General features: G+C 46.8%; 1 protein-coding gene across 2 annotated transcripts in view; it reads left to right on the forward strand.

The window, feature by feature from the left end:
• Positions 1-21,847, forward strand: part of ANKRD11 (ankyrin repeat domain 11) — a 1,181,327-nt gene that overhangs the window by 1,141,119 nt on the left and 18,361 nt on the right. For both annotated transcript variants that reach the window (XM_086945797.1, XM_086945798.1), the window contains exon 11: positions 5,422-5,520. In XM_086945797.1, coding sequence (XP_086801923.1) covers positions 5,422-5,520 — 99 coding nt within the window. The remainder of the gene's footprint in view (positions 1-5,421; positions 5,521-21,847) is intronic.

Below are 21,847 nucleotides of genomic sequence, written 5' to 3' on the forward strand. Positions count from 1 at the left end.
ACTGCCTGTGCCCTGGCTGTGCCCACGAGGACACTCCTGGTTGCGGACGGCCTACTGCACCGAAACAGGGGCCCACAGTAAGGGTTTCATCGAGAGTGGGGTCTACAGACACAAGCTACACGGCGAGCTTAGACTCTAGCAGGATCTAACGCAGGCCTCTGGAAGTACACAGTTCCTTTTCGTGATCCCCCAAATCTGACCAGGTCGACGGGCTACAGTGACCATCACCAAAGGCGCGGATAAAAAGCGACTCCTCTCCCTTGGAGTGCCTAGCTTGTACACGTTGCTTCGGTGGGCCAACACTGCGACTCCAAATGGCGTCTCATAGGGGGGCCAAGCAGTCGAACCAGAGGCAACTTAATAAGCTCTCCTGGGGCCCCAAAGCAGACAACAAGGCCGGGACTTCTTCCGGGGACCCACGTCTCCCTCGCCAGGAGGGTAATCTCTCACCCTAGAAGACGTCATGGAGGCAATAGCGGGGGTCCGTTCCTCCTTGGAAACCCGAATTGATTCAGTCAACATAGAGGTGACCCTACTGAGAGCGGACTTTAGAAAAATTGACTCAAACGTCAAAGATGCAGAGGTCAAAACCGCAGCTCTTATTGAAGACATCTCTACCCTCCAGCAACAAATGGCCCAGCTCCAAAAACAACAAAAGCAAATGGGTGACCTTCTGGATGACTATGAAGGTAGGGCACGAAGGAACAACATCCGTATCCTAGGCGTGCCGGAAAGAATGGAACTGCCAGCTGCTGACCTGTTGGTTGAAGACCTAATTATGAAGCATCTCCAGCCCAAGAACCTCTCCAACTACTTCTCAATTGAGCGGGCACACAGGGTCCCAGGAGGGAAACCGAAACCGGGGTCTCCACCTCGCCCCATCATCGCGAGGTTCTTCAACTTTAGAGATCGAGATACCATCCTCCAGATGGCTCGTTCCGGTCCACCTCTACTAGTAGAGAATACCTGCATCACACTGTTTCCGGACTTTACAATGGAGGTACAGGCACAGAGACGCAGCTTTCTAGAAGTTAAGCCCTCCGGGATAAAAGCATCAAGTGTTCTATGCTCTTTCCGGCGAAGCTGCCAGTTGAAATGGATGGTAAAGTTTGACTTTTCCTGTCGCCGCACGAAGTGTGGGATTGGCTAGAGGGCTGGCAAAGTCGGGAGATCACCGAAGAAGCGCAATCTCTCTGCGGAACACCAACGGGACGAAGATCGGCCGGAGAGTCGGGAACTGTTCACTGGAACTAACGAAGATTAGATTTGAAAACTCTCCACCACAAGTGGTTTACCGTGTGTCATGACCCGGAGCTCGCTCGTCTAATCAGCGCCCTTCACGCCAATGCGGTGGTGTGAGGTGAGTTGAGGCTTGATTAGTATCTCTTCTCCCGGCGGGCTCATTCGATGGGTCGGACAGAACTGAGAATGTATACCAAGATTCCTTCGGTAAGGTGTTGATGTGCACTGACATTCGTTTTTCGATTCCACTGTATCAGGTATAAATCTCCTTGAATCAGGCGAGAAGCTTCAATGGCTTACCAGGTACCCCTGTAATGGTTGGGAGGGCGACAGGCACTCTGCCTAGGTGGGGTGTGGATAGTTTTAAATCCGCGGGCAGGGAAGCAGGGTGGGGAGACGGGAAAGGGGGGGGGGGGGGGGGGGAGAGTGAAACTTGCACGTTTTGTATGGGGTAAAGGATGGGGGAAGTGGGGGGGAGGAGGTTATGGGAATGTTTAGTTGTTGCAATGATGCTTTTTTACGTTTTCAGCGGAGTCCTATTTAGTCGTGAAGTTCTGCCCATTCAGGGTTCCTTGCAGACAGATTGGCCACCCAGGTGGGCTTATGGTTCCCCTGGGACCGGATATCCTCCTAGTCCTACGCCACGATTTATCCTAAGGTCTCGCCGTCACGGGCGATCCCCTTCCAGTCATCCTTCCTTTCAGTTCCACTAATTCCACCAGCATGACGCAGCTTAATCCCACTAAGCCACCCTCTGACTGCAGCTCTTACAGGTCCTGGCTAAACTTCTAGCAAATCGCCACGATAGCGTTCGACTCGATCAAATGGCCTTATATGTTCGAGGTTCTCTGTCGCTTTGGCTTCGGGCCTCAATTTATTAGTTGGGTGCGACTCCTTTATACAGACCTTTGGGGTCAAGTCCGAGTCAACAATCACACATCTCGGAGGTTTCAACTTCATAGGGGTACCAGGCAGGGCTGCCCCCAGTCCCCACTATTGTTTGCTCTCACCCTGGAACCCCTGGCTCATTGGGTCCGCACGGACATCTCTATTAGAGGCCTGCACTGGAACGAGGACAATAGGGATAAAATCTCCCTCTATGCGGACGACATCCTAATATAAGTGTCATCTCCCCGATCCTCTATTAACAGCCTATTTCACGTTCTTTCTAATTTCGGGAAGTACTCGGGATACTCTATAAATTGGACTAAATCGGTGCTGTATATGTTACATGGCCCCCCGCCCTGTTTGCCCAAAGGGTTTTCCATCGCAATAGCCACTTAGGGTTTTATGTATCTTTGTATTTTTATTACACCAGATTCCAAAGTATTTTATGATCACAACTTGTTGGGCCCCCTGCGTAGGCTCCGCAGTGATGTTGCCCACTGGCGCTCACTCCCACTGTCGGTCCCGGGCAGGGCGGCGTTGTTTAAAATACTGGCGCTCCCACGCTTCTTATATGTCCTGCAGAATTGCCATTTCTTGATTCCAGATTCATATTTCCGGTCTGTAGAGAGCGAGCTCCGACTTTTGTAATGGAACGGGGGTGCCGCTCGGATTGCCCTCTGTAAACTTTTCCAGGGATGGTATGACGGGGGCATTGCCCTGCCTAACCTCCGCCTCTATTATTGGGTTTCGCAGTTGGTGGCTATAAACCATTAGATACACGGTTCACCCTTGAATCCGGCCTTCCTCTTGGACAGTTGTCAGACGGGTCGAGAAGGATACCTGGGAGCTCTATACAGTAAACCTGCTAAAGCTAGATACTTGGGGCCAATGGCACACACAGTAGCTATTTGGCATCGGGCTAATAGATGTTTGGGATGGTCAAACAGACTCACTAGGGCAACTCCTCTGTGGTCGCGCAAAGTTTGGGTTCCCTTCTGCTTCCTTCAAGGCTTAGATAGATGGGACACGATTGGGATCTCAGAGATAGGGGACCTTGTTCATAAGAGTAAACTGCTGACCTTTAGTGATCTCCAGACTAAATATGCTCTAGCGCCCACTGAATTCTTCCGTTATTTGCAAATTACACACGCTAATCTTGCGTCTGTCCCGGATCTTGCCACCTTACCTGAGACATCCCCTTTGGAGGACAGGCTCCTATCAGAACACCACCCCGAGAAGGCCATCTCCCTTACATATCGCAAGCTATGTAATAATCTCCCTGATCCCTTCCAGTCGCTGAGATCCAAGTGGGAGGCTGACCTGGGTCCCTTAGATGAGGAAGACTGGCGTTCGGCCTTAATGTCCCCGAGGGAATCAGTCATCTGCCATAGGTTTCGGTTGATCCAATTGAAGGTGCTGCATAGAGCGTACATGTCTGCCCTTAACCTGGCCAGGATTGGAAGGTGCCCTGATGCACTGTGTCTGCGAGGTTGTGGTCTCCCTGGTACCTTCTACCACATCTTGTGGGACTGCCCGGTGGTGCAAGAGTTTTGGAGCTGAGAACTTCGGAAAATGAGTAACTCCCTAGGTAAGCCACTCTTGCCAATGCCCAGGTAATGTGTCCTTAACATCTTGGGGGCCAATGACCTGAATGTTCAGGAGCTACGATGGTCAGCGTTAGGTTTTCTGCTGGCTAAACGTGCAATAGCAATGAAGTGGGGATCACCGGACAGGCTATTGATGGTGGGCTGGGTGGCTGAAATGGATAGATGTATGATTGCTGAAAAGACAGTCTACAAGGTTCGAGGATGCCCAAAAACGTGGAGCAAGAAATGGGGGCATTGGAATGCTTATCGGGGGGAAATATGTGACTCTCCAACAGCGGAACTGGCCATGTCCCGTGACGGACCTGTGGGAAGACCTGTACAGTGAATCTGATATGTTTGATTTGTGTATAAGTTTATATACTATGCAGTGTTTGTGACTGATTTCTGACTCCGCTTTCTTTGTTTCATTCAATGTTTCAGTTAAAACAAAAAATGAAAATAGGCCGCTGAGATATCCTTGTAGGAATTAGAGGTTCTGAGTATGTCTTATTCTGCTGCACCGCCGGACCCCAGGGTTGTCGGCTAATGGGCTATGTTGAATGGAAAATGATCTGATTATTGCTGCCGGCCCCTGGGTTGTAGGCATGTAGCTGTGTTTTACAGAACTGTATAATAAAGGTCTTTAAAAAAAAAAAAGATTGTAGAGCTTGAAAGATAAACAAGGTATCTTGAACTGATAGTCTTGAAAGTCATCTTAGGTCCGCAGTGTGAAAGAATGTGATCCCCAATTCTGAGGTGATCCTGGCTTCAAAGTTTTGAGTCCTTTGTGATCTTGCTGCTCAGGAACCAGAGACCACCTTAAGCCCGTCTTCCAGGAACTTATATACTGGAACTTCCCTCCTTTTCTCCCTTCATGGTTTCAATGAAGTGCCAGGTGTGTAGCCTTCGGTCCAGTAAGAGGCACAGCATTTGAATACATGTAGATCAGACCCACACAGGTCTTGCAAAAGAGATAGCAAATAGGTTGCGTAGTCTTGATCACTATGGTGACAACCTCTCTGCTGACCATACCCTGCTGCTACTTTCTCTGATTGCATGTGTGCACAATTCAGGCTTCCCCAGTGGCAGGGACAGCTGTGACAAATCTGGAGAGTGGTAGGTGAGATTGTACTGCATGTCGGCAGCCACTCAAACAAAAACAGCTGGAAGAGCATGTGCATTGATTAACTTGTCCAAACTTCTGAGCGTTCTTGTATTATTTTAGTAAAGTGTTCATCCTCTTGTATTTTGACATGTTTACTTATGAGTAATATTTAGTGGTGTGTTGTGATTAAAATACTTTCTCTTAAAATAAAAAACACTGGCTAGGCATACATAATTGTCTGCTATTCTGGTGATCTGAGTCTGACATCCAATCATCTGCCCCTCACCACCTCCTATTAGAAAACCTTGGATTGATCTATTATGCTTCGTTGAGGATCAGATGCTAAAAAAGTTGTCTTTTGGTGTGAATCCAATAGTTAGACGGGTCCTGGAAAACAGTGGTAAATTTAATTGTCACAATTACAGCCCAATAACCCCAGATTTACTCTGGACCCCAGAGCTAGTTTTGTCAACACTTTTGACATCATTTGGATGGAAAGTGGGTGATTAAATACCTGAAGGTATGCAGAGGTCACTGATGTTTGAGAAGGTTAATTTACATAAGTATCATGGTAATTCAAAGTGTATATTCCATTTGCAGATTGCCCCACCCCCTTCACTGTGTGAACCACTGAAGGAACTCTTCCGTCAGCAGGAGGCAGTGCGGGGAAAGCTACGTCTTCAGCATAGCATTGAGCGGGTAAGGAAATTTAAAATTGCAATGATCAGTCATTTCGTTTTTTTAGTTTACCAAAGGTTTGCCAAATAATGTGACATTGATTAGAACACTGATGCAAGCAAAGTGACTTTCTAATTTCAATGAATACTGTATGTGAGTAAGAAGCCAACTTTTGATGGGTGCTAGGTTTGTCGCAAACATCTTTCAGAATTTGCCTGAGGTGTGGGCAATTTTTTTGTCTGCTCTAGTTTAGAAATATATTGCAGTTCTACCTTAGGGTGTTTCAGCAAAAAGAGGAATATTTTAGTATTTTGATGTCTGGTTTTTAAAAGTACTTTTACTAAATTGTTTTATGAAAAACGGTGCTTCGTAAAACAATATTTGTGTCCTTCAGTTAGGAGAATGTGACACTTATTCACAAGACTTAAAGGTCTCTACAACCTTGCTAGGATTCCAGAAAAGACACCTTGGAACAAACTAACCTCTAATTATCTAGTTGACGAAGAATATCGGAATTTGGATCCCCTGTTCCTCCTTTCTGGGTATGTCCACTATTGAAATTATTCTGTAGCATTTCTCCAGATTTATAGGATCGTCCTCGGGGTCCAGCTGCAGAAGGCCCATGTTCCAGTCTTCTAAGAAGACTTGTAGTTCATATTCCTTGATACCTACGTAGAGTCCACAGACCTGATGTGTGACAGCCTATTTCCAGCTGCTCTTGGTGCCTTTTTTTTAATACTTTTCAATGCCTGCTTCTAGTGCATCCCCTTTAAGCTCTTCAATGTAACTTCATTTTCTGCACTGCTAGGTTCAGCTTGTCAAATTTGTCCTTGTACCAAAAGATGGACTTCTCACTCTCCTCTGATGGGGTCTCTTCATGGGGGAACACAAGGGGATCACTCCCTACTATTCAGTTTGAATGTGGTTGGTATTGGAGCAAGTAATTTGGCAAAACTTGGCTCCTCTTCATAAGAATAACCAAACGCATTAAAGTACCTAAACATTTTCTTCCATGATCCCAGTTTTGGCTCATTTATACCCTTGTCTGCCTCATTCTGGATTTTTCGGGTCAGATTTCACAAGTACTAACTGATATTTGACCAACAAGTGAAATATTTTGTCGAATTCCCCTTTCATTAGCTGTACCTTGTTCTTGAAAAGTTAAAATGCAAAACGCCAACCCCTTGTGGCCTCATTGCTAGTTAACTAGAGGTGTATGTATTCCTATGTGCTAAATAAATGTCTGCAACTTACTAAAGTGTTGAAAGAGGATCTTTAAAGAGCCTACTCCGGTGGAACCAAACCCACAGACTTAGGTGGTTTGTGAGCACACAGTTAAGGCTAACAGTTACAGAAAATGAGCCTAAGTGGGTGGTAGATGCATAAAATGTGTTGGAGCCAAGGCAGTATCATTAGCACCCCTTTATTTTGATACCTTGAAAGAAATGAAAAAAATCTGGAAGAAGCAGTAGCAAAGGGACTAGCTGGAGTTTGTGAAGGGAACTGCAGCAAGGTCATAAGATAAAAAAATGTTTTACTATGAACTTATTGTCGAGGTGGGCTCAACCTGGCTGCTGAAGTTAAGATTTTCAGGGTATGTATCGTCACTGAATATCTTTAGACCTCTATCCCAAACTTATTATAGATGAAAGAAATGCTGGCCTCCTTTGTTCAAACTAAAAAATTTGTGACCAGGAACAACTTTAGTTTGCCTAATAGATATTTCAAGGGCATATTACTGACCCTCCAGCAACTCTCATAGGTGCACAGAAGGGAGGTGTACTAATGGTTCAGCTCATTACTATTCCTGATCAGTCTTCCTTACCTTAAGAACTAGTCTGAGTGTCAGGAAGAGTGTAGCTGCTATTGTGGCAACAGTTTTGATGACAATTAATCGTTTCCTCGCTGTTGCTCCTCCATTGAAAATGTGCATGTTCACACTCTCCCTTGAAGAAAGACCTGCTCCTTCATATAACCTCACTAGTTTTAAGCAGATTTAAAACCTGCCTTATCAGAACCGTGGATGTTTCGGCAGTCAAGCAGCTTCACAAATGCATAGAAGTGCTCTAAATTACGACCATGTGAAGCAATATGGTCAGGCACACTTCATCGCGATGGAGACCATGTTAAGCAAACTGTTTCTTGGGTTAGTACTCCTCCATTAAAGTTAGGACAAACAGAGAGGAAAACTAGAGTCCTTTTTTGTGAAAACTTATGTTTATTTTCAATAAGTCTTCTTTAAGAGTATCCAATTAATTCAGAATTGCATTGATCAAAGGAGGGCAGCCAACACGTGTTTAGCCCGTATGGTCAAGTCGACCAGGGCTTTTTCGAGGATGAAAAATATGTTAATGAACCAGGGTTATATAGTAATGTATCAGCATGTTAATGTGACCAAAAATCTCAGTGAATGTGTAATTAATTCAATGCGACGCAGTGGAAGTGTTCTTGAAAAGTGGTATGGTTAATGGAGAATTGAAGAAAAAAAGGAAAGAAAAAAGAGCTACTACTGAGGAACGACAACAGTCTCAAATTGTACCTTAATTAAGGCAGATGATAATGTTAAAGAATAAATAAAGAGAAGGGAAACTTTTATGGTTAATATAGGTTAGTGTGCTTACTGCTGGTGAAGTTCGATTTTTGATTGTTTTAATAGTGCAAACTGGCAACAAAAAGCAACGTGACACTACAGAATACAGGGTAAAGTCTTATCATGCATGTCATTTAGCATTCAAAATATTTGCCCATTTGTAACATACAATGTTATTTTTACACAAAATGTGGCGTTATCATCTTTTCAATGAACCATGACATTATCATTCAAACATTGTCATATATTTCAAATACCTTATGTTATAGTGTAGTTATTGCATCATGAGGAAAATTCGTAGTCTCAAACAAATATTGTTTAGTCCGCTTTCAACTTATGCAGAGAGTATTATTATCTGGGAGATAAAGTAACAAAGGGCACAGAAAAACGGGGTAAATGTGAGGCAGTAGTAATTCTAACGAAGGCCGTCAGGAGGGGTGAGGGTAACATAATAAGTGTGAAAGCCAGGATCTGCCGTATAGATACAACAATTACGTCCATCGAGCAACAGGGTTCAGTTTCTACAGTCCTGGATTGCTGCCACTGTTTATCAGACAGTACTAGGAGGAAGGGGTCCCAGTGTTGACAAGGAACAATTTACACAATTCAAAGAATTAACATTCCCTGCACTTATAAGAGGGTCGAAACGTCGACTGTTGTTCTTCCTGAGGCAACTCCACGCCAACATTGTGTAGATTAATTGTACATTGTGGAATATGCTTTTCTAAGTGATGGTTGCGATCATTATTATGGCCGTTTTTGCTATATAAATTATAGCCAAATATGTTTCCAAATGTTTGATTTTACTGTCACTCCCTTATCCTCACTTTTATCACTCCCTTCCCGGGGCACTGTATGACCTTGAATACAGTTGACTGTTTGCTATGTGTATTCATTACATTTGATCCCTCAGTGAATAAAACTCTGTGGATCTAATGATTGGTTCTTGATTAATTCTTTGAATTGTGTAAATTGTTCCTTGTCAACACTGGGACCCCTTCCTCCTAGTACTTACTGAACCCAGGTCCCAGTGACTGTTTGGGTAACCCACTTATATATAAACTGTTTATCAGACAGGCACAGAAGAAAAAACGACAGCGCGCAGTAAATATTACGGCATCATGCGTCCTAATTGCATTAAACATGTCAGTGCCCTTTGTGAACCGAAAAAAGTTATGATACTAATCATAGGCTAAGGGTTGCAACAGTGTGTTACCTAACGAGACACCCTTATCAGGTATCATATATTAACTAGCATAAGTATACCGTGTTTTGTGTAATGAAACACTCAGTATCATATTTCCACTTGTGCTTTAAGTCAGGGGGGCATGGTCCAGGGTCAATCCCGCATCAGTGCATCTCACTGGGCTGTCAGCGTGGTGAACCGGAGCCATCTTTAAGTTAGTGACTGAATCAGGAAATATTTACTCTTAAATTGGGCAATACCATTCAGTACTGGGATCCCTGGACCTCTTTAACCTAGTATCTGGAGACCATGGTAAGCCCCTTTCTGTTGAGCATCGGTATCTCGAGGAGGTCATTTTGCCAGGAACAACATATAGTTCCGCCACATCCTTACTTCAGGATCTGAATAAGTCAGTATGAATTATAAATTCTGATAATCATTTTCTTCCCATACTCAGTGATTTGGCTCACACTTGAATTGTGGGTTTGCAGTTTCCATGACCGAAAACTGCGTACTTCCTGGACCCTTTAACCATCTGTGAATTATATTTGCATCACTCGCGATAAGTCACATTTCATAGAGGTATTGCTCCCATGAAGATTACAAAATTTTCAGTTCATAGGGTTTTCTTAAAGTTACATGTGACGTCATCAACATCTAAATCTAAAGGTTTGGAAAAGTCACTACGTGACATGTGTTTGCTGTTGTCCATTTCCGAAGAATACATTTGTGAACATGAATGTAACCGAAGACTGCATAATCTATAATATTGGTAAAAAAGAAAGTTCTTCTGTTTAACACAAGTCCTTCTTTTGAAATGTTGCACATTGGGTCCATTGGTCCAACATGAGCTCACACCTCTGGTAGTAGGGTGTGGGATGGCCAAAAAACACCAACTGTATCATAATTTGAAAATCAATGTACTGTACCCACCGTGACTGTGTGTTCACAAGGTGCAGTTGGAATACCTTTTGTCCCTACTGACGTAAAGGTACTCAGCAAGACACTGGCTGTTCGCTTATCACCTCATATGCCACTTCTGGCCCATGAAGACCAATATGGTTTCCTTAGGCGACTGATGCATGTTCTACTCGAGAAAGAACACCTTAATGAGGAGCTAGCGCTGGTGGCAACCGGCCTGGAAAAGGCCTTCAACACCGTAGATTAGGGTTATTTAATCCAGGTGCTGCAGGTTATGGGTTTCGGCCCTCGTTCCTGCAGATGGGTTAGGCTCCTTTTCACAGAACAGAGGTTGAGCGTTGCTGCTCGGAGGCATGGACACTTGGTAGGGGAACACTCCAGGGATGTCCACTATCTTTGCTACTATTTGCATTGGTGATAGAGCTGTTGGCCATATAGCCAAGCTGAGAACTTCAGGAATGGGGCATACAAATTAGCGCGATGCAGGATTTCATTTCACTATATGCTGACAACACCTTATTTTAGCTCTCTTCCCCCAAGGTTGCCTTGCAGCGGCTATTGCAGCTGCTTGATGATTTCGGTAACCACTCGGGTCTTCCTCTGAACCACAATAAGTCCTTAATATTCCCACTTGCCTGTCTTTTAGGCACACCAGAGGATCGATTGTTGGCCTTGGGCCTACTTTGGGAACTGGTACAGTTAAGATATTTATGGATCAAAGTGGCGCACACCAGATCCCTACAGCTATGCCTAAATATGGACAGGGTCTTGGAGGCCTTGGGGATGTTAGTGGCTTTCTGGAATACTTTGCCCCTCTTCCTAATAGGCCTGATGGCTGTTGCAGAAATGGTACTGCTCCAACGGTGTCTATATGTGCTGCAGAACTTGCTTTGTACTCTCTCAAACATGATTTTTAAGCAGCTCAACTCCATTCTAAATATGCTCCTATGGGCGGGATGGCGCAGCAGGGTGGCCCTGACGACATTGACCAAAAGATTCAAAGACGGAGAACTGGAAGTCCCACAACCATACCTATATTACTATGCCCGGGTGGGAACTGGGAGAAAAGGTTATTGATGGGCAGTGCTGCAGCGGGTTGCTTGCCTGAATTACTGATGGAGGTTGCAGAGACTTCAGCAGACCTCCTGTACATAGTGCAACAAAGTTATGATCTGGCAGCAATTTGTTCAGACCATCCTGTAGCAGGCCCCATTCCACAAGGAACTTTCCATTTGAACCCTGAAACGGATCAAGCAGTTATTGGACAATATATCCTTCCAGGCATGGCAAGAGGGAGGGTGTGCACTGTTGGGTGACCTATACCCCTGGGGGAACATTTCTTTCTTTCGAGGAGACGCATCAAGAATTTGAACTTGGCCCTAGTCCCTTTTTGCAACATTCTAGACTGACCGAAATAGCCAGGATCACTTGGCCTGCTTACCCTGCCGCCCCCACCCCTTCGCAAACACTTGGAGCCATACAGAGCCTAGCATGTCGAGGCAACTGGGCATCTTCCCCAGGCATGTATAACATGGGGTTTAGACTTCAACACCCCACTGCCTGACGGGGACTAGATGTGGGTAAATGAATTAACACACTCTTTTACGGGTAATTCCCAATTTAAGTTGATACACTTCAATTTGCTTCATAGGACTAAACTTACTCCTAGGGGCCTGTACCGCTTGACCTCCAACGGTGCTGACAGCTTCCCCACTGTGGTGCAAATAGCGCTGACTTTCTGCATTTAACCTGGCATTACTGCCTGGTGCAGACCTTCTGGCGCCAGGGTGGTCGCTGGTATATCCAAGACCACACAACTGCATATAGTCCTCTCGCCCCATTGCTGCCTTTAGGCAATGTCAAATGATCAAAAGGTAGAAAAATGCAATACAAATTTTTACAGCTGGTGTTGATGTTCTCTAGACAGTGTTGCCATCACCTGGATGGGCACCCAAAATAGTACACTGGCACAAAGATGTATGGAAATGGACTCTAGAGGAGGAAACTCTGAAACTTAGCAGACGAGATGAGAAGTTGACCGATCTGTCAGACTGGAGCGAATTGTGTGACGTACTATGAAATCCAGTGTTGAATGGTTCATCGGAAAGCGACAGTGGCGGGGGGTGTGACACATTGATATAGTTCTCCGGCCTAAACATCCCGAAGGTAGGTGGGGTTCAGTCCTGCAGTGTGAGGCTGGTTGTTTTTATGTGGAGCGTGCTGTACCCAGTACACTAGGCTATGTCAACTGGAAAGCTGTATTTGATCTATGTGCACTTCGTTTTCTACTGTATACACACCACAGCTTGCTGACTGTTTTCTTTGTCTTGTTATATAAAATGGAAAAATACATAGATTTTTTTTTTTATTGCCTCACTGGGAAACAGACCTATTGAGCATAACTGTTAGACTGGGTCTGATTTGACATCAGGAAAATCTAAAGCTGAAATCAAATATATGAAATAAGTAATTATAAGATTAAGATTTCATGCAGAGATACCCATGGCAAAATGTTGAGGATTGCATACTGGAGGCGTTTTTTTAGCATGACTGCCTCCTGTGACAACATAATGGCATTCCAGAGGTAACACACTGAGACTAGACACCAATGGCAACATGCTGATACTGCAGTGCTGGAGACTATTCTTGGTGTAGGCACACCCACAGAAGATTGTCGGGACTGACACACTGGAGATAATGGTTGGTAGAAGGACAACTGGTTCATTTTTGTGTGTGTGATGGGGAGTTGGAACCGTGACAGAATACTGGCCTTGATATAGCGAGGCAATTTCTGACCTAAGGGTCAGCCATGACACATAGAAGGCACTAAATGCAAAATTCTGGCACTGGTATGTAGTATATAAATAAGCACAGTAGTAAGAGACATGACTGAATTGTCCCCAGTAGTCACAAGCATGGTAAGGATTTTTCCAAAAATAAACCTCATGATGGAAATGTGTGCACAAGTAACTGCCATTACAAAGATGTCCAGTAATGGCAAGCCTGACTTGTACAAAAATAAGACATAATAAATGAGTGCAAAAGAGATCGGTATGAAACAAGTTCCAATTTGAAAGGCGACAAAGGTGTAGCCATAGTTTAAGAAACATGCCCACTTTAATAGACAAGATGGGGCAGTATGCGATAATGACGGTTAAGACTTTTGACACAGGAATAAAGAGGTACCTGTGGGTGCAAAAAACCAAGACGGTGTGACGCCATTGCCTGCAAGCCCTTGTCCCTGTATGTGAATTCAAGCGGTCCCTCAGTTGTGGGTTTCAATAAAGAAGACTACTCTGCTATGTGCCCGGTTTATTAAGTTCCAATTTGCTTTTCAAAAGGTGCTGTATCTACAGACTGCTGTATTTATTATAGTTCCAAAAAGAACAATTGATGGACAGAATGCAGAGCAATGTCATACATTCACCCCAGTACAGAGATCTGGGCCTAAATCCATTGGTTTTTTTTGCTCACCATGCCATTCCAGTTTGGACCCAGTCATATGCAAATCAGTCTTGACCCTGCGCCCAATGGGAACAGTCCAGCACAAACTGCCAGGCCAGGTCCTCCCTGGACTGGAAACAAGCATCCTAGGACTAGTTTCGGGCTTTCAACATATTATAGTGCCATGAATGGTGTTACTTGAATATGCCTCTCACATATGAAGGCATAACAAAAATGTAAGTATCTGGCCCAACATCTATGCTAAAATTACAAAAGTGCGTGCAGGGGGGTATGCAATACAGAGCCAGTAATCCTAGAGTTGTACTTTAAGTTCCTGAGATGCAGCAAATAATGTGTCCTACAATGCAACCACCTATTTACCCGTAGAAGTGCTAAAAGGAGTAGATTTACCATTGATCATAAGGTGGCCCCAAACCGTCAGGGTACTGGCTTGGAAAGCAATCTGATAGTGATATCTAACCACAAATTGCTTACCTGTGAGGCTTCAGGCTGGATCCAAAAGATTTTTGATAGCAGTGCTCCTGCGCGCCAATAGGCGGCGTCAGTCGACTCCATGTGCCGTTGTAGGCATCGAGTTAGTTGTTGTGATATCCGCGTGGTCTATATAGGCGCCACTCGGGTGCACTGATGTCTGTTGTTTTCTTTTGTCAGCCTTTTCGACTTTTTGTCAAGCTTTTTTTTGTTTGTAGGATGTCCAACAAGAAGGCCTTCGGGTTCAAGCCATTCGTTGCCTGTCAACGCACCATGTCTGTCACGGACCCTCACCTGGTATGTCTGTGGTGCCTGGAGCGTGACCATGAACCGAAGTCAGGCACCGAAAGCTTTGAGGGAGTGTTCCCTAAAACTGATGGCGGCCCGTGGCCGGCACCGCAGAGATCTTCCCAGAAATCTCACACGTGCTCCCCTGTCGCGAGGAATGTCTGAGCACTGCTTCGGAGGTTCAAAGTCTTCTTCCTCCCAATCGAAGTAATCTAGGTCAGGTAAGAAGCACCATAAAAAGCTCAAGAAGTTGATGCGTGCTTTGACTTCGCCCCATCCGTCACCTGACGAGATGGAGAAGTCTCTGCGTTCGAGGCCCTGCTCCGCGGAGCGGATGCCCGTGTCGTCTCTGCGTCCCCCCCCCCCCTTTCCGGGGGCTGCGAGCGACCCCCACCCAGTTGAAGGAATTGTATGACTCCATGTGCGCCATATTTGAGCGGCCTGACCCTGCCGGCGTGCCTTCGGGCCCTGCAAATTGAATTTGAATGGAAGGAGACCCTCTGGGTTCCGCGCCGCCGGTTCCTATTAGTTCTGCTCCTCGATCTGGACCAACACCACACGTATCACTTCGACCTTCCTTGGTGCCACATTAGCCGTTGAGACCCTCGATGTAGCCAGCACCCACCTGAAGCCTACGCCCATCATTATGCCAGACGGCACAGAGCCGGCCAGCCGGGTGTCCACCCATGCCAAGACCTGCACCAACAGGGCTGTTAGGCTCCATGCCATGTCCTGTGCCTTATTCTGAAGGGCTAGGACTGGATGAAGATTGGAAGGGGCAGCAGGATCCCTTAGAAATCCTACTCTACAATGTTTAAATGGACTGGTATGAGGATCTGGGTGATGCCACCGGCTTGGACACCTCCCCAGAGCCAGGCAGGCTGTCTCCCCTAACCTGGCTATGGAGGAGGGGGCTTCATTTGCAATGGTGGTGCGTATGTCTTGAACCTACAGCTTCCTACAGTGGTGGTCAAGACTGTCTTGGTGGAGGTCTTAGGGCCCGGTGTCTCCACCTCTGAACCCTTGCTGCCATTTAATGAGGCCTTAACAGATGTTCTACAGGGCACCTGGTCCAAACACAGCACGTGGGGCACCTGTGAACAGAATTGTCGCACCTGCCATCGCCCTGCACTGGACAACCCTGCATTCCTCTCTAACCACCCCACCCCAGAGGGCTTGATGGTTCAAGCCTCAACTTCTTGGGGAGTGTTCCCTTCTTCACTTCTGGATAGGGAATCCAAAAGGCTGAACTGCTTTGGTAAGAAAATGTTCTCTTCCAGCAGCCTAGCATTGCAGTCAGTAAACACTGCATGCCTCTTTGGCCATTATTCCCATTCGCTTTAGGAAACGGTTGCGTGAGTTCTGCCGCAAGTCCCAGGCTGTCCTCTCATAAGCTGTTGCGTGCGGGATGGATGGAGCAACGTTTGCCATACCCTGTGTCCTGGACACAACAGACTCACTGTGCAGGGCGATTTCATTGACTGTGGCAGTTAGGCGCCACACCTTGTTGAGAACGTCTGGCTTCTCAGGGGATGTCCAAGCTAATCTTATAGACATACCCTTTGATGGCTCTCATCTCTTCGGAGACAGGGCAGGTGCTGCTCTAGAGCGCTTAAAGGACTCGCTGGCTACAGCAAAGTCCTTGGCCCTCTCAATGTCATCCTGGCCTGCGTCTGCCTTTAATGGCTACAGAAGGGCTTCCAGTTGTGCCAGCCAGAGGACCAAGCTAGTTCCGCAACTTCTGCGCAGCCGTGGACATGATTCACCCCAACCCTGTGGGTCTGGAGGCAAAAGTCTGGTCAGACAACCCCTTCTTGCTTCTCCCTTCAAACCTTCCTAGTCTAATCCTTGGGGTGGCTGGATATGCCATTACCACCACCACTGGTACAATGTCACCTCGGACAGGTGATTTACAAAAAGGGGGGGGGGTGGTGATGAAAAGAGTGTCTGAGTTAAACAGACCACTCTTACCCAGTCCAAAGATCAGGGCTTGATCCATCACCGTTATTTATCTCACTGCCCCATCCCAGCTCAGAACCTGGCTATATGCAAATCAGTCTGTCCCTGGCCCAGTGCACCATGGGAACAGGGCAGACTAAACTACCAAGCCAATTCTTCACCAGAAAGGAGACAAGCTACCGGGGACCGGTTTCTGGCATTTCAGCCTTCTTCGGCCCGGCTTGCTTGAATCCTGATGGAGCAGTGAGAAAGGGACTCATGTCTGAGTATACCCTGCCACACCTATAGTGGCCAAAAACGATTTACAAAAAGGGGGTGGTGATGAACAGAGTGTCTGAGTTAAACAGACCACTCTTACCCAGTCCAAAGATCAGGGCTTGATCCATCACCGTTATTTATCTCACTGCCCCATCCCAGCTCAGAACCTGGCTATCTGCAAATCAGTCTGTCCCTGGCCCAGTGCACCATGGGAACAGGGCAGACTAAACTACCAAGCCAATTCTTCACCAGAAAGGAGACAAGCTACCGGGGACCGGTTTCTGGCATTTCAGCCTTCTTCGGCCCGGCTTGCTTGAATCCTGATGGAGCAGTGAGAAAGGGACTCATGTCTGAGTATACCCTGCCACACCTATAGTGGCCAAAAACGATTTACAAAAAGGGGGTGGTGATGAACAGAGTGTCTGAGTTAAACAGACCACTCTTACCCAGTCCAAAGATCAGGGCTTGATCCATCACCGTTATTTATCTCACTGCCCCATCCCAGCTCAGAACCTGGCTATATGCAAATCAGTCTGTCCCTGGCCCAGTGCACCATGGGAACAGGGCAGACTAAACTACCAAGCCAATTCTTCACCAGAAAGGAGACAAGCTACCGGGGACCGGTTTCTGGCATTTCAGCCTTCTTCGGCCCGGCTTGCTTGAATCCTGATGGAGCAGTGAGAAAGGGACTCATGTCTGAGTATACCCTGCCACACCTATAGTGGCCAAAAACGATTTACAAAAAGGGGGTGGTGATGAACAGAGTGTCTGAGTTAAACAGACCACTCTTACCCAGTCCAAAGATCAGGGCTTGATCCATCACCGTCCCTTGCTCATTGCACCATCAGGATTCAAGCAAGCCGGGCCGAAGACGGCTGAAATGCCAGAAACCGGTCCCCGGTAGCTTGTTTCCTTCCCAGTGTAAGAATTGGCTTTTGTAGTTTGGTTTGCCCTGTTCCCATCATGCACTGGGACAGGAACAGACTAATTTGCATACAGCTAGGTTCTGAAACTGGGATGGTGCAGTGAGCTAAAAAACGGTGTTGGATCTAGCCCTGATCTCTTGACTGGGTGAGAGTATTCTGTTTAATTCAGAGACTCTGTCCCTCACCACCCCTTGTTGTAAATATTTTTGTCCACCCTAAGCGTGGAAGGGTATACTCAGATGTGAGTCCCTTGCTCATTGCACCATCAGGATTCAAGCAAGCCGGGCCGAAGACGGCTGAAATGCCAGAAACCGGTCCCCGGTAGCTTGTTTCCTTCCCAGTGTAAGAATTGGCTTTTGTAGTTTGGTTTGCCCTGTTCCCATCATGCACTGGGACAGGAACAGACTAATTTGCATACAGCTAGGTTCTGAAACTGGGATGGTGCAGTGAGCTAAAAAACGGTGTTGGATCTAGCCCTGATCTCTTGACTGGGTGACAGTATTCTGTTTAATTCAGAGACTCTGTCCCTCACCACCCCTTGTTGTAAATATTTTTGTCCACCCTAAGCGTGGAAGGGTATACTCAGATGTGAGTCCCTTGCTCATTGCACCATCAGGATTTAAGCAAGCCGGGCCGAAGACGGCTGAAATGCCAGAAACCGGTCCCCGGTAGCTTGTTTCCTTCCCAGTGTAAGAATTGGCTTTTGTAGTTTGGTTTGCCCTGTTCCCATCATGCACTGGGACAGGAACAGACTAATTTGCATACAGCTAGGTTCTGAAACTGGGATGGTGCAGTGAGCTAAAAAACGGTGTTGGATCTAGCCCTGATCTCTTGACTGGGTGAGAGTATTCTGTTTAATTCAGAGACTCTGTCCCTCACCACCCCTTGTTGTAAATACCTCGGACAGGTGGGTATTGCAAATAGTCCGAATGGGCTACTCCCTCCCCTTCGAGACTACCCCTCTTTCCATGTCTCCAAATTATGATTGGACGGTGCCAGAGGATCCCCTTGCCTTACTTAGCCAGGAAGTCAAAACTCTCTCTGTCTAGGGAGCTATAGAGAGGGTTTCCAAGGAAGGATGGAGGCTTTTGTCCTACCCTCAACCTTCAACTACTTTCTCGAAAAGGAAACGTTCAAGATGCTCACTCTTGCTCAGATCCTGTCTGCCCTGGACCCATGAGACCAGATGCTAGCTTTGGGCTTGCAGGACGTCCATTTCCACATCCTTGTCCTGCCTGCCCATCTACTCTACAGTGGGCACAAGCACTTTCAGTTTATCGTGCTCCCCTTCGGCCTCACCATTGCCCCTCGTGTTCACCAAGGCGATGGCAGTGGTCGCAGCCCATCTGCGGCAATCAGGGGTTCCAGTCTTCCCCTATCTCAACGACTGATGGTTGAAGGCGGGCTCGTCCCAAGCAGTCGTCTACCACCTCCAGACTACGGCAGACATCCCCCATTCGCTGGGGTTCACTATCAATGTGCCAAAGTCACACCTGGCTCCCTCTCAGAGGCTCCCTGTCATCTGAGCAGTTCTGGACACGGTGCAGTTTTGGGCTTTGCCTCCTAAGCAGCGAGTCCAGGATATTCAGGCTAATATACAGATGTTTCAGCCTCTATCCAGAATTTCAGTGAGAATGACTGAGGCTGTTGGGCCTCATGGCCTCCTGCATCGTGCTTTCGTATCGCATGCGGGTTGTACAGTGGGTACAAAAAATAGACGTAGGGAGGGTCAACTAGGGCTATATTTAACGACCAGAACCACTCATGCCCCAAGAGAAGCTACAACAAACAAAAGAGGGGCCTGGTCAGAAACCTGTTAGTGTGCCGCAACTGAGCTAGTTACCAGAAACCATTAGGAGCACTAGAAGTGATAGCCCAGGAATGTTAGAAAAATTCCCATCAGCCCACCCATGTGGCGGAATGTCGTCATGTGGGAGATGTCACCAATCCAATTCTCAAACAGTGCACCTAGTCATGGTGCAGAGTTGGATGGATTAACCATGGTGTAAATACAGACCAATGGGCTTCACTGGTGATGCTAATGGGGTGCAGTGCAAAAAATGAAAGTGATAAACGTGAAGATAAAATTGACTCCGAGGGCCAAAATTAGTTTAATCAGTATGGCGCTTGGGTCAAGATTAAAATTCTGCCAAGATAGTTCGAAATTATAACTATGTGTGGGCAGAGTAAGTGAAGGTCGACATGTTTCAGCTGTACTGACTATTGGTCTAAGCTTTCTTCAGGACCATTAAGGAAACTGCGACTGCAAAATAGAAATTAAAAAATCAGTGATGCACGCTGATGTACAATGGATAAGTCCTACCAGTTCCTCTGAGCCCAGATGGATGCTGCAGGAAGTCCAAAACTGTATGCATCTCCCAGCATTGTGTGGGAGTACGCCTCACCTCACCCGGAACCCACTCGGGAAAAAGAGGAGGCCCCGCTCTATCCGTCGGTACCTCGCTGCAGACGTCCGAGTGGTTGTACAGTGGGACCTGAAGTTCCAATTGGTGCAGCATCATGGGAATCTCACTGCCTCGTTCAGATTTCGAAGGGCTCTGCAGTGGTGGCTGACAAACCACGGTTGAGTCAGAGGCCGACCCCTCTCTTCCCCACCCGGATCTCACAGTGGGGACGGATGCATAGCTTCTGGGATGGGGCAGTCATCTGGGAGAGGTAGAGATCAGAGGACTCTTGTCTCTGGCAGAAGCTGGGTTCCACATCAAAGTGTTGGAGCTTTGTGCTATCCAACTGTCACTGAAAGACTACTTAACCTCCCTCAAGGGGATGCTAGTTCAAGTGTTCACAGTCAACACTATCGCCATGTGGTACTGCAACAAACAGGGTGGGTGGGGTCGTGGGCGCTCTGTCAAGAGGCTGTGCGACTCTGGACTTGGCTGCAACAACAGGGCATGTTACTGGTGATTCAACATCTGGCTGATTCCCTGAACGCCAGAGTGGCTGAACTCCGCTGATCACGAGTGGTGTCTCTACCCGTAAGTGGCACAAGTTTGCTGTCAACAGTCTGGAGAGCCTTGGTTAGATCTGTTAGCTCCTGTACGTAACTAGCAATGTCAGCAGTTTCGCGCATCTGGAATTTCCAAGGCGGCTCTGGCTCGGCTACACTTCATCTTGATTAAAGCACAGGCCTCCTGTTCACCTTTCTACCCATACCTATTACTGTCCAGAGTGCTCAACTAGATCATGAGCGACTGGGCCCAAGTCATTCTTGTGGCTCTGGACTGGGCACGGAGAGTTTGGTGCCCTGAGCTTTTGCAGAATAGCATAGATCCACAGATCAGGCTGCCTCTTCGGGAGGATCTTCTGTCACAGCAGCAAGGGAGAGGCTCCTCCACCTGACCCTGTCCACCCTCCTTCTCCTTGCATGGAGATTGAGAGGTGACAGTTGACCGCTTTTTACCTTCCTCCGGAGGTCTGTGAGGTTATTCTGGCACCAGTTGTCCCTTCACAAAGTCTGTATACGCCTGCTGATGGCAGAGATTTTGTAAATATTGTACAGACCAGTCTGTTGATCCCTTGTCTGCCTCCCTTTCCGACATTCTACTTTTTATTCTTTCCTTGGCCCTGCAGAGCTCTGCTCTGGGCACTTTAAAGGGTTACCATTCAGCCCTGTCTGTTTTTCTTCGGTTGCCAGATCAACCCTTTTTAAATAGACTTTTGTACAGAGATTCCTTAAGGGGTTTACTTATTTGTTTCCCCATCCCCCTTTAATATGCCCTTAACATGGTTCTAACCCTTTTGATGTGTGCACCCTTTGAATCACTTCACAATTGCCCCTCTGGCTGCTTATGATCAAAACAATCTTTTTAGTGCCTATAGCTTCTGCCAGAAGTGTGAGCGAATTACAGGCTGTCATCTCAGACTCCTTACCTGACAGTCTTGCCGGACAAAGTAATGCTCTGCACTAGGCCTTCTACTTTGCCTAAGCTGGTGACGCCTTTCCATCTAGGCAATCTGCCACCTTTCCCACCTTATATGCTCCTCCGCACCTTTCTAAGGAAGAAGAGCGTCTCCACCATCTGGACTCAAAAAGTAGTCGTTCTACCTTGATCGCACAAAGAAGTTCCGGGTGGATGACCAACTCTTTGTAGAGGACGTTGGAGCAAATAAGGGACTTGTGGTGCAGAAGAGGACCATTTCATATTAGGTCATCCTTTGCATAAAAATGTTATGCTTTTGCAAAGAAACCGCCTCCTGGTAGCCTTAGAGCGCATTCAATCAGGGCTACGGTGGCCACCACGGCTCTTCAGTGTAGTGGTCTGG

This window comes from Lissotriton vulgaris, chromosome 12 (assembly GCF_964263255.1).
Source record: "Lissotriton vulgaris chromosome 12, aLisVul1.2, whole genome shotgun sequence".
NCBI lineage: Eukaryota > Metazoa > Chordata > Amphibia > Caudata > Salamandridae > Lissotriton > Lissotriton vulgaris.